This window comes from Oncorhynchus gorbuscha, linkage group LG10, assembly GCF_021184085.1.
Source record: "Oncorhynchus gorbuscha isolate QuinsamMale2020 ecotype Even-year linkage group LG10, OgorEven_v1.0, whole genome shotgun sequence".
Lineage (NCBI taxonomy): Eukaryota > Metazoa > Chordata > Actinopteri > Salmoniformes > Salmonidae > Oncorhynchus > Oncorhynchus gorbuscha.
The window spans coordinates 99,115,928-99,130,499 of record NC_060182.1 but is presented as its reverse complement, the minus strand read 5'-3'; the positions used below and the strand labels follow the sequence as shown (position 1 = coordinate 99,130,499).

The following is a 14,572-nucleotide window of genomic DNA, read 5'->3' as shown; positions in this document are numbered from 1 at the left end:
AGCTTGTCTGTCTGTCTGTCTGTGTGCCTGCATGTCTATTTGCCAACCTGTATGTCTGCCTGTCTATCTGAGTTTCTGCCTGTGTCTATCTGTCCATCAGTAGCATCCCAAAACAGATCTCTCCATCTCTATAACACCAAAAGCTCTACAACATTGAGTTTCCCAAAAAGACTTTTCTGTTCAGAGCAATGCATGTAGTCGTTAAGCCCTCACTTCCTCCTTTTCAGATAAAATCACTTCAGTATAATTTACAGGCTTTTATTTCCAGTTCAGTCTGGTTCAATCTGTGGCACTAAATGCCAGCTCCTTTTAGTGAAACGCTAGCAGGGTATTTGTCCCGGTGGTATAATCTCCCCTCAACAAAAGACAGAGAAATTATAATAAGGAACCTGCCTGCATGGCTTTTAACTTCCTCTGGGAAATCCTCTCCCAAACTGCCTCCCAACTGGCACTCTATTCCCTATGTTGTGCACTACTTTAAATCAGAGCCCTAGGCTAGGGAATATGGTGCCAATTTGGGACTCGGTACCAGTCGATGCAGGGGGGTTAATTATTTTATTCTCAATCTCACAACCTTTCACCCCTTGGACCCATTTTACCCCAGCCCATCGTGTCTAATTGCTTCCATCTGTTCTTTATACATCCCCGCTACACTCGGCAGATATAGCAGTCGGCTGGTTGTGAGAGACTGGAGCCACCGGGCAGTATAGACAAGCTTAAAAATGTCAACTGGACACCAGCTCAGGATGAAACACATGCTAGGTGATCGTTCCTGACACCTGGTATATCTTATCCCTCTCAAACATCTGTAGCGGTTAGACAAGAACAGAGGGAGTTCCAAATGGCACCCTATTCCCTATATAGAACACTACTGTTGACCAGGACCCTATATAGAACACTACTGTTGACCAGGACCCTATATAGAACACTACTGTTGACCAGGACCCTATTCCCTATATAGAACACTACTGTAGACCAGGACCCTATATAGAACACTACTGTAGACCAGGACCCTATATAGAACACTACTGTAGACCAGGACCCTATATAGAACACTACTGTAGACCAGGACCCTATATAGAACACTACTGTTGACCAGGACCCTATATAGAACACTACTGTAGACCAGGACCCTATATAGAACACTACTGTTGACCAGGACCCTATTCCCTATATAGAACACTACTGTAGACCAGGACCCTATATAGAACACTACTGTAGACCAGGACCCTATATAGAACACTACTGTTGACCAGGACCCTATATAGAACACTACTGTTGACCAGGACCCTATATAGAACACTACTGTTGACCAGGACCCTATTCCCTATATAGAACACTACTGTTGACCAGGACCCTATATAGAACACTACTGTTGACCAGGACCCTATATAGAACACTACTGTTGACCAGGACCCTATATAGAACACTACTGTAGACCAGGACCCTATATAGAACACTACTGTTGACCAGGACCCTATATAGAACACTACTGTTGACCAGGACCCTATATAGAACACTACTGTAGACCAGGACCCTATAAACACATAAAGGATGTATCGACAGGAATGATAATCAACAAGTTATAGAGCATTACTGATCATTGATGTGTTGGTTCTACCTATTGTACATGGTGTGTGTGCGTGTGCGTGCGTGCGTGTGTCTAACTGAAATACTGTGCAGTTGTTTGTAAAAAAAACATCCCGGACTAGCTAGATATCTCCCACCCCCCCTCGGGGGCGGCTAGTTATCTCCCACCCACCCTCGGGAGAGGCTAGTTATCTCCCACCCACCCTCGGGGGCGGCTAGTTATCTCCCACCCTCGGGAGCGGCTAGTTATCTCCCACCCACCCTTGGGGGCGGCTAGTTATCTCCCACCCTCGGAGGCGGCTAGTTATCTCCCACCCACCCTCGGGAGCGGCTAGTTATCTCCCACCCACCCTCGGGAGCGGCTAGTTATCTCCCACCCACCCTCGGGAGCGGCTAGTTATCTCCCACCCACCCTCGGGAGCGGCTAGTTATCTCCCACCCTCAAGAGCGGCTAGTTATCTCCCACCCTCAGGAGCGGCTAGTTAACTCCCACCCTCGGGAGCGGCTAGTTATCTCCCACCCTCGGGAGCGGCTAGTTATCTCCCACCCTCGGGAGCGGCTAGTTATCTCCCACCCTCGGGAGCGGCTAGTTATCTCCCACCCTCGGGAGCGGCTAGTTATCTCCCACCCTCGGGAGCGGCTAGTTATCTCCCACCCTCGGGAGCGGCTAGTTATCTCCCACCATCAGGAGCAGCTAGTTATCTCCCACCCTCAGGAGCGGCTAGTTATCTCCCACCATCAGGAGCGGCTAGTTATCTCCCACCCTCTCTAAGCCTCAGGTAACCTACGGTGAAACAGTACCTGGCACATGGCTACTGCCCCAAGACAGGGTGAATCGCTCCACTGTACCTAGCACATGGCTACTGGCCCAAGACAGGGTGAATCGCTCCACTGTACCTGGCACATGGCTACTGGCCCAAGACAGGGTGAATCGCTCCACTGCACCTGGCACATGGCTACTGGCCCAAGACAGGGTGAATCGCTCCACTGTACCTGGCACATGGCTACTGGCCCAAGACAGGGTGAATCGCTCCACTGCACCTGGCACATGGCTACTGGCCCAAGACAGGGTGAATCGCTCCACTGTACCTGGCACATGGCTACTGGCCCAAGACAGGGTGAATCGCTCCACTGCACCTGGCACATGGCTACTGGCCCAAGACAGGGTGAATCGCTCCACTGTACCTGGCACATGGCTACTGGCCCAAGACAGGGTGAATCGCTCCACTGTACCTGGTACATGGCTACTGGCCCAAGACAGGGTGAATCGCTCCACTGTACCTGGCACATGGCTACTGGCCCAAGACAGGGTGAATCGCTCCACTGTACCTGGCACATGGCTACTGGCCCAAGACAGGGTGAATCGCTCCACTGTACCTGGCACATGGCTACTGGCCCAAGACAGGGTGAATCGCTCCACTGTACCTGGCACATGGCTACTGGCCCAAGACAGGGTGAATCGCTCCACTGCACCTGGCACATGGCTACTGGCCCAAGACAGGGTGAATCGCTCCACTGCACCTGGCACATGGCTACTGGCCCAAGACAGGGTGAATCGCTCCACTGTACCTGGCACATGGCTACTGGCCCAAGACAGGGTGAATCGCTCCACTGTACCTGGCACATGGCTACTGGCCCAAGACAGGGTGAATCGCTCCACTGTACCTGGCACATGGCTACTGGCCCAAGACAGGGTGAATCGCTCCACTGCACCTGGCACATGGCTACTGGCCCAAGACAGGGTGAATTGCTCCACTGCACCTGGCACATGGCTACTGGCCCAAGACAGGGTGAATCGCTCCACTGCACCTGGCACATGGCTACTGGCCCAAGACAGGGTGAATCGCTCCACTGTACCTGGCACATGGCTACTGGCCCAAGACAGGGTGAATCGCTCCACTGTACCTGGCACATGGCTACTGGCCCAAGACAGGGTGAATCGCTCCACTGTACCTGGCACATGGCTACTGGCCCAAGACAGGGTTAATCGCTCCACTGCACCTGGCACATGGCTACTGGCCCAAGACAGGGTGAATCGCTCCACTTTACCTGGCACATGGCTACTGGCCCAAGACAGGGTGAATCGCTCCACTGCACCTGGCACATGGCTACTGGCCCAAGACAGGGTGAATCGCTCCACTGTACCTGGTACATGGCTACTGGCCCAAGACAGGGTGAATCGCTCCACTGTACCTGGTACATGGCTACTGGCCCAAGACAGGGTGAATCGCTCCACTGTACCTGGCACATGGCTACTGGCCCAAGACAGGGTGAATCGCTCCACTGTACCTGGCACATGGCTACTGGCCCAAGACAGGGTGAATCGCTCCACTGTACCTGGCACATGGCTACTGGCCCAAGACAGGGTGAATCGCTCCACTGTACCTGGCACATGGCTACTGGCCCAAGACAGGGTGAATCGCTCCACTGCACCTGGCACATGGCTACTGGCCCAAGACAGGGTGAATCGCTCCACTGCACCTGGCACATGGCTACTGGCCCAAGACAGGGTGAATCGCTCCACTGCACCTGGCACATGGCTACTGGCCCAAGACAGGGTGAATCGCTCCACTGCACCTGGCACATGGCTACTGGCCCAAGACAGGGTGAATCGCTCCACTGTACCTGGCACATGGCTACTGGCCCAAGACAGGGTGAATCGCTCCACTGTACCTGGCACATGGCTACTGGCCCAAGACAGGGTGAATCGCTCCACTGTACCTGGCACATGGCTACTGGCCCAAGACAGGGTGAATCGCTCCACTGCACCTGGCACATGGCTACTGGCCCAAGACAGGGTGAATCGCTCCACTGTACCTGGCACATATTCTCTTTCAGCTTTCTATCATAGTCCACTTCCATCTGGTCCTGAATATGGAGGTTTACACAGGCTGCCTAATTGAGAACTTTGTAACTGGCCTGAGAATGAATTAAATGTATTGGGAGGCAGATAAATGGATAACACGGCCAGCAGCTGAGATCCACGACACACACACACACACACACACACACACACACACACACACACACACACACACACACACACACACACACACACACACACACACACACACACACACACACACACACACACACACACACACACACACACACACACACACTCGCACACACACACACACACACACACACACACACACACACACACACACACACACACACACACACACACACACACACACACACACACACAATTCAAGGTTACTAAACATGAGACTAACAATATATTCCCTCCGTCCCCGGTGAGACACACGACGGCTCTACAACCCTGAACCACGGAGGAGGTATAAAGAGCTGATAGAACAGAGGCTGAGCATTAACAACTATGTGAATATTTAATTCGATTAAACAAAACCTATTTAACGAGCGGGAAATCATTGTGTTTTTACACTCAGAGAATTGAAGGGGATCGTTATCAGTATCGTTGAGTGGAATAGGGATTTATTTGTTGGATATGAGTAAGAAAAGTAGATTTTATAGGATCTGAAATGGCTGTTTCATGTGGAAAATGGCACGGTAACTATTTCCGTTTATATCTTTTTGTCCAAATTGTAGGAGTATACTTTTTTCCGAGAAAAAGCTATGTTAGCAGAAAGCACAGTCAACCTATTACCGGTATGATTGCAAGATGATGAAAGGTTGCAGAGAAATTACTGGACCGTTACCATCCTTACAGTAGCAAATTAAACAGAGAAATATTTACGAACAAAGCAGCCTCTTTAGTCTACAGTACTGACTACAACCCAAACAAACAACACCCCACTGTAACAGACCAACAGCAGTTACATGGGATACAATAGGATCCTGCCATCTCGTGCAGCAACTACAGCTCCCTGTGGCTCCAATGAGAGCCACCATGGCTTTGCCTCAGTACAGTCGGATGGACAGTTAGATGGCCCCGCTGCAAGAGACTCTCTCTACTGTGTTGACGTCTCCCTGACAAGGTGAAAACATCAGCAGAAACACACTAGGGAGGAGTGACACCTCAGTGCCAGCCCACTGAATAGGGGCTCTGCTCCGTCGTGACGCGTGTGTGTGTGTGTGTGTGTGTGTGTGTGTGTGTGTGTGTGTGTGTGTGTGTGTGTGTGTGTGTGTGTGTGTGTGTGTGTGTGTGTGTGTGTGTGTGTGTGTGTGTGTGTGTGTGTGTGTGTGTGTGTGTGTGTGTGTGTTGAGCAGTTCCACTGTGATGTGAGAGGAGGTGAAGGCAGGGATCACAACAGCACCCCCATGTTTAGAGGGGCGAGGCAGGGTTTCTGACTCCTGTCGAGCTGTGATTGGATGGCTATGAGGGGCGAGGCAGGGTTTCTGACTCCTGTCGAGCTGTGATTGTTGTGTTGTGATGGTCTGGATGCCAACATTCTAATGTGTTGTGACGATTTGGTTGCCAACATTCTAATGTGTTGTGATGGTTTGGTTGCCAACATTCTAATGTGTTGTGATGGTTTGGTTGCCAACATTCTAATGTGTTGTGATGGTTTGGTTGCCAATATTCTGATGTGTTGTGATGGTTTGGTTGCCAGGATTCTAATGTGTTGTGATGGTTTTGCTGCCTGGTTCCTGATGTGTTGTGATGGTTTGGTTGCCAACATTCTAATATGTTGTGATGGTTTGGATGCCAATATTCTGATGTGTTGTGATGGTTTGGTTGCCAGGATTCTAATGTGTTGTGATGGTTTGGATGCCAATATTCTGATGTGTTGTGATGGTTTGGTTGCCAGGATTCTAATGTGTTGTTATGGTTTTGCTGCCTGGTTCCTGATGTGTTGTGATGGTTTGGCTGTCTGGTTCCTGAAATAATGTGATGGTTTGGTTGCCAACATTCTAATGTGTTGTGATGGTTTGGCTGCCTGGTTCCTGAAATAATGTGATGGTTTGGCTGCCAGGATTCTAATGTGTTGTGATGGTTTGGCTGCTTGGTTCCTGATGTGTTGTGATGGTTTGGCTGCCTGGTTCCAGAAATAATGTGATGGTTTGGCTGCCAGGATTCTAATGTGTTGTGATGGTTTGGCTGCTTGGTTCCTGATGTGTTGTGATGGTTTGGATGCCTGGTTGTGGATACGGTGTGAGATGTGTTTAACCAGGGTGTTGGAGGGAGGATACGGTGTGAGATGTGTTTAACCAGGGTGTTGGAGGGAGGATATGGTGTGAGATGTGTTTAACCAGGGTGATGGAGGGAGGATATGGTGTGAGATGTGTTTAACCAGGGTGATGGAGGGAGGATACGGTGTGAGATGTGTTTAACCAGTACCGTTACAGGGTGTTGGAGGGAGGATATGGTGTGAGATGTGTTTAACCAGGGTGATAGAGGGAGGATATGGTGTGAGATGTGTTTAACCAGGGTGATGGAGGGAGGATATGGTGTGAGATGTGTTTAACCAGGGTGATGGAGGGAGGATATGGTGTGAGATGTGTTTAACCTGGGTGATGGAGGGAGGATATGGTGTGAGATGTGTTTAACCTGGGTGATGGAGGGAGGATACGGTGTGAGATGTGTTTAACCAGGGTGTTGGAGGGAGGATATGGTGTGAGATGTGTTTAACCAGGGTGTTGGAGGGAGGATACGGGGGCAGGGTGGCTAAGAGGACTGTGGGCTAAAACAATGTTGTAACCGTGTCAGGTGGTACCAGAGGGTTAGCAGGTCCAACTGGGTCCTGACATTTCCTGAGGGTGTGGAGCTCAGGGTCATACACATGCATTTATGCACTCACTCACGCACTCACACACGGCTATGTCGGCACATACAGAATGCTCTGCAGATATAACTTAATATGTAGGATAAAATCTCATGAAAGAATACAGCTCTTCTCAACACATAGGTGACGTTCATCTAGGATATCTATTTCTATCTGATGTGGATCTTTATTTACCAAGCCTTTCTATCTGATGTGGATCTATATTTACCAAGCCTTTCTATCTGATGTGGATCTTTATTTACCAAGCCTTTCTATCTGATGTGGATCTTTATTGCCTCAAGCCAGTGAATCCCAAACATTTAGTCCATCAAGGACAGCTACATTCTATATTATGTTTTGTCCTTGATGGACTAAATGTTTCATCGGTTTGAGGAAATATAGATCCATATGAGATAGAAAGGCTTGGGGAAATATAGATCCACATCAGTTATAATGTTTTGTCCTTGATGGAAAATAGATCCACATCAGATAGAAAGGCTTGGGGAAATATAGATCCACATGAGATAGAAAGGCTTGGGTAAATATAGATCCACATGAGATAGAAAGGCTTGGGTAAATATAGATCCACATGAGTTAGAAAGGCTTGGGGAAATATAGATCCACATCAGATAGAAAGGCTTGGGTAAATATAGATCCACATGAGATAGAAAGGCTTGGTTAAATATAGATCCACATCAGATAGAAAGGCTTGGTAAATATAGATTCATATGAGATAGAAAGGCTTGGGGAAATATAGATCCACATCAGATAGAAAGGCTTGGGTAAATATAGATTCATATGAGATAGAAAGGCTTGGGGAAATATAGATCCACATCAGATAGAAAGGCTTGGATAAATATAGATCCACATCAGATAGAAAGTCTTGGGTAAATATAGATCCACATGAGTTAGAAAGGCTTGGGGAAATATAGATCCACATCAGATAGAAAGGCTTGGGTAAATATAGATCCACATCAGATAGAAAGTATTGGGGAAATATAGATCCACATGAGATAGAAAGGCTTGCATAAATATAGATCCACATCAGATAGAAAGGCTTGGGTAAATATAGATCCACATTGAGATTGATTAGATTGAGTAGAAGAGTAGATTAGATTGAGTAGAAGAGTAGAGTGACTGTAGATTGAGGAAGTAGATTGAGTAGAGAGTGACTGTAGATTAAGGAAGTAGACTGAGTAGTGAGTAGAGAGTGACTGTAGACTGAGTAGTTAGTAGAGAGTGACTGTAGACTGAGTAGTTAGTAGAGAGTGACTGTAGATTGAGGAAGTAGATTGAGTAGTGAGTAGAGAGTGACTGTAGATTGAGGAGGTAGACTGAGTAGTGAGTAGAGAGTGACTGTAGATTGAGGAAGTAGACTGAGTAGTGAGTAGAGAGTGACTGTAGACTGAGGAAGTAGACTGAGTAGTGAGTAGAGAGTGACTGTAGATTACCATTCATACTCCTTATATAACACACAGCCTTCACACACTACCTATATAACACACAGCCTTCACACACTCCCTATATAACACACAGCCTTCACACACTACCTATATAACACACAGCCTTCACATTACCATTCATACTCCCTATATAACACACAGCCTTCACACACTACCTATATAACACACAGCCTTCACATACTACCTATATAACACACAGCCTTCACACACTACCTATATAACACACAGCCTTCACATTACCATTCATACTCCTTATATAACACACAGCCTTCACACACTACCTATATAACACACAGCCTTCACACACTACCTATATAACACACAGCCTTCACATTACCATTCATACTCCTTATATAACACACAGCCTTCACACACTACCTATATAACACACAGCCTTCACACACTACCTATATAACACACAGCCTTCACACACTCCCTATATAACACACAGCCTTCACATACTCCCTATATAACACACAGCCTTCACATTACCATTCATACTCCCTATATAACACACAGCCTTCACATACTACCTATATAACACACAGCCTTCACACACTACCTATATAACACACAGCCTTCACATACTCCCTATATAACACACAGCCTTCACATACTCCCTATATAACACACAGCCTTCACACACTACCTATATAACACACACTACCTATATAACACACAGCCTTCACACACTACCTATATAACACACAGCCTTCACACACTACCTATATAACACACAGCCTTCACACACTCCCTATATAACACACAGCCTTCACACACTACCTATATAACACACAGCCTTCACATTACCATTCATACTCCCTATATAACACACAGCCTTCACATACTACCTATATAACACACAGCCTTCACACACTCCCTATATAACACACAGCCTTCACATTACCATTCATACTCCCTATATAACACACTGCCTTCACATACTACCTATATAACACACTGCCTTCACATACTCCCTATATAACACACAGCCTTCACATACTACCTATATAACACACAGCCTTCACATACTACCTATATAACACATTCATACTCCCTATATAACACACTGCCTTCACATTACCATTCATACTCCCTATATAACACACAGCCTTCACACACTACCTATATAACACACAGCCTTCACACACTACCTATATAACACACAGCCTTCACACACTACCTATATAACACACTGCCTTCACATTACCATTCATACTCCCTATATAACACACAGCCTTCACACACTACCTATATAACACACAGCCTTCACACACTCCCTATATAACACACAGCCTTCACATACTCCCTATATAACACACAGCCTTCACATACTCCCTATATAACACACTGCCTTCACATACTCCCTATATAACACACTGCCTTCACATTACCATTCATACTCCCTATATAACACACAGCCTTCACACACTACCTATATAACACACTGCCTTCACATTACCATTCATACTCCCTATATAACACACAGCCTTCACATACTCCCTATATAACACACAGCTTTTGGGGACACTTTCTATGAGGCGTACACATTTAATGCCCAGTATTACATGTATAATGCCTTGTTGTAATACTCTTATGGTGCCTTATAACATTCGCTATCAGATAATAATGAACCTGCCACAGATACTACATACACAGCGTTTAACTTCTACAGTCATTTGGTCGGTGAGAACAGCACGCAGCTCACAACCTCACGCACATCCAAAGTCTGGTAGAGAATTGAGAGCAGAGCCCGGCGTTTATATGGACTGTTGCCCATTTGTAGTGTTACACTATATAACACACTGGAAATGTGTATGTTTGAGAACACGGTGAAAAGAGAATATCATTCACACGCACATATGGATTCAATCTCCCCACCACAGCCAAATGCGCAGGGAACCGAAACACGTTCATTGGCTACCGCATTGAAGCCTAAAACCAGAGAACGTTTTTAATGAGCGTCTATGAAGTTTGAATGCGACCTGACCAACAGCAAGCACGTCAAGGTAATTCCAGAACCCATTGCTTCAAGACTCTGCTTAGCCTGCATCCCTCTAGAACACGGGGTTGTCGGGGGAAATATGTAGGCTACAACCTATGCATTTACATCAGTTTGGCAAAAGCATTCCGCTCACCCACAAAATATAATAAGCGCAATACTTCACAGTCATCCCATTGAAATAGAGTCAGGACTGTACATGTCTGGTTCATCAGATGAATATAGATGGATGAGAATATTGTTCTCACACACATATTGATTCAATTAACCCCCTCTGCCCCACCACCACCACCGCCGCCGCCGCCGCCGCCACCGCAGGCAAATACAATCACTTTGCATGCCTCATCCATTCCATTAAATTAGTCAGAAGTGTTGTACTCACCAATGCGAGCCAGCTGGAGAACGAAAAGCCAAACCAAGTCCATTCTGGATGGTGACGTTAATTTGAACCGTGGGAATCCTGAGTGTGGTTGGAGTTTGACTTGATGAATGCCCTTCCGCGACGTTGAAATTGGCACCGGATAATGATGTAATTTTTGAAATAAAGAACACTGCTCCGTGTTGTTCAGTGAAGAATCTCTCAGTATATAGACGCCAGATTCCAAAGCACGATTTGAAAAAACGTGACAATGAAATACATCCTTTGAAAAAGTCAAACTTTTGAGAGATATAAAAAGATATGGACTTCAGACAGTGCGTAAAGTCTCGAGATGTCAACAATATGTTACATTAAACGCTCTCTACACATACACTGCAAGAACCCTCATTATTACACAATAAAAGTCAATTGTCTCCTGGTCAAACTTTGTGTCTATACGGAGCTAGATTTATTTTCCCATTACGTCGATTTGATCCGTTAGTCCCGTTTTCCGTTTGGGTTCTCTTCCGCTGCTTGCTCGCTCAGTCGATCAATGTCTGTCCACCACCTGCGCACCGAGTGTGAGAAATCGCGACCGAGTCAAAACACAGACACTACACCGTGTGCGCTGTCAGCGGTAGCCCAAACGCCGGCAGATGGCGATATTGAGTCGTTTCAACTTACCGTCCAAAGGCATTGTATGCAGCCTAGCGTTCCCCGTGGATCTGTTAGTACGTACAACATTCTCCATTCAGGCTAAAAAGGCCTTGATTTCCTCCTTAACTCAATTTAATTGCGCGAAGGCAGAAAAAAAACCTGGAAAATATGCTTTCTTTCTGAAACATCCTTTTACACCACCATGCTAGAGGGGCTAATGCTTCTTCCTGATGTTCGGCCCACATTCATCCAGAGGTAAACAACAGACTGCGCCAAACTGACTGGCTGAACTTGATACACAACATCTGGGACGAGCCTGTCTAGGTATTAGCCACTCTAGCACGGTGCTGTGAAACGGTGTGAAGCGGGGCTTTACCAGCGTGTAGCCGGCTGCGTGCCTTTGGACCGTGAGATAAAGCAACTCAATGTCGCCATCTGCCGGCATTTGGGGATATCGCAACAGTGTAGGGTAGAGTAGATGGTTTACTCTGTACAGGCGTGCAGGGTAGGATATCTCAACAGCCCGAGACAACGTGGTGATGAAGTCCTCCCTGTTGGTCCATTATCCTCATGCAGCCTACTTATATATATATATATATATATATATATATATATATATATATATATATATATATATATATATATTATTATTATTATTATTATTATTATACTTATATTCAATATGAGAAAGTTGATAGAGTATAATTATTACAGTATCCACAAGACAATTAGGGAATATATCTAGGCTATTTTAATATGTTTTTTTTATTACAGCCTAGCCTATCTATATGAAATATATTGTAGGTGTGCTGTGCTACTCCCTTCAGTGTGTTCATTCCTCAGTATGGAGAGAGCATGTTTGGAGTAAAAAATGTGGTATTTTGTCGCTCGATGAGCACAGTTGAAGTGTGCCATTTGGTGTTTTCAGTTAAAATGGGACAGATGTTACTGTTAAAATGGGACAGGTGGGCTTTTAAAATGGGACAGACCTAACTGTTAAAATGGGACAGACCTAACTGTTACAATGGGACAGATGATACTGTTAAAATGGGACAGGTGTACCTGTTAAAATGGGACAGACATGACTGTTAAAATGGGACAGGTGTGACCTGTTAAAATGGGACAGACATGACTGTTAAAATGGGACAGATGAACCTGTTAAAATGGGACAGATAACACTGTTAAAATGGGACAGCTGTACTGTTAAAATGGGACAGACCTAACTGTTAAAATGGGACAGATGACACTGTTAAAATGGGACAGATGACACTGTTAAAATGGGACAGACCTAACTGTTAAAATGGGACAGACCTGACTGTTAAAATGGGACAGACCTGACTGTTAAAATGGGACAGATGACACTGTTAAAATGGGACAGACCTAACTGTTAAAATGGGACAGACCTGACTGTTAAAATGGGACAGACCTGACTGTTAAAATGGGACAGATATGACTGTTAAAATGGGACAGACCTAACTGTTAAAATGGGACAGACCTAACTGTTAAAATGGGACAGATATGACTGTTAAAATGGGACAGACCTAACTGTTAAAATGGGACAGACCTGACTGTTAAAATGGGACAGATGACACTGTTAAAATGGGACAGATATGACTGTTAAAATGGGACAGACCTAACTGTTAAAATAGGACAGACCTGACTGTTAAAATGGGACAGACCTGACTGTTAAAATGGGACAGATGACACTGTTAAAATGGGACAGATATGACTGTTAAAATGGGACAGACCTAACTGTTAAAATGGGACAGACCTGACTGTTAAAATGGGACAGACCTGACTGTTAAAATGGGACAGATGACACTGTTAAAATGGGACAGATGACACTGTTAAAATGGGACAGATAAAACTGTTAAAATGGGACAGATATGACTGTTAAAATGGGACAGACGTAACTGTTAAAATGGGACAGACCTAACTGTTAAAATGGGACAGATACACTGTTAAAATGGGACAGATATGACTGTTAAAATGGGACAGACCTAACTGTTAAAATGGGACAGACCTAACTGTTAAAATGGGACAGACCTAACTGTTAAAATGGGACAGATATGACTGTTAAAATGGGACAGACCTAACTGTTAAAATGGGACAGACCTAACTGTTAAAATGGGACAGATATGACTGTTAAAATGGGACAGACCTAACTGTTAAAATGGGACAGACCTAACTGTTAAAATGGGACAGACCTGACTGTTAAAATGGGACAGATCTGACTGTTAAAATGGGACAGACCTAACTGTTAAAATGGGACAGATATGACTGTTAAAATGGGACAGACCTGACTGTTAAAATGGGACAGATCTAACTGTTAAAATGGGACAGAAATGACTGTTAAAATGGGACAGACCTAACTGTTAAAATGGGACAGACCTAACTGTTAAAATGGGACAGACCTGACTGTTAAAATGGGACAGACCTGACTGTTAAAATGGGACAGATGACACTGTTAAAATGGGACAGACCTAACTGTTAAAATGGGACAGACCTGACTGTTAAAATGGGACAGACCTGACTGTTAAAATGGGACAGATATGACTGTTAAAATGGGACAGACCTAACTGTTAAAATGGGACAGACCTAACTGTTAAAATGGGACAGATATGACTGTTAAAATGGGACAGACCTAACTGTTAAAATGGGACAGACCTGACTGTTAAAATGGGACAGATGACACTGTTAAAATGGGACAGATATGACTGTTAAAATGGGACAGACCTAACTGTTAAAATAGGACAGACCTGACTGTTAAAATGGGACAGACCTGACTGTTAAAATGGGACAGATGACACTG

The 14,572-nt window shown here is 45.4% G+C and overlaps 1 protein-coding gene across 1 annotated transcript in view; it reads right to left on the bottom strand.

Moving 5' to 3' along the window:
* Nucleotides 1-11,657, bottom strand: part of gfra4a (GDNF family receptor alpha 4a) — a 395,952-nt gene extending 384,295 nt beyond the window's left edge. Inside the window, exon 1 of the mRNA XM_046364670.1 lies at nt 11,128-11,657. Coding sequence (XP_046220626.1) covers nt 11,128-11,170 — 43 coding nt within the window. The 5' untranslated portion in view covers nt 11,171-11,657. The remainder of the gene's footprint in view (nt 1-11,127) is intronic.
* Nucleotides 11,658-14,572: the final 2,915 nt, after the last annotated feature.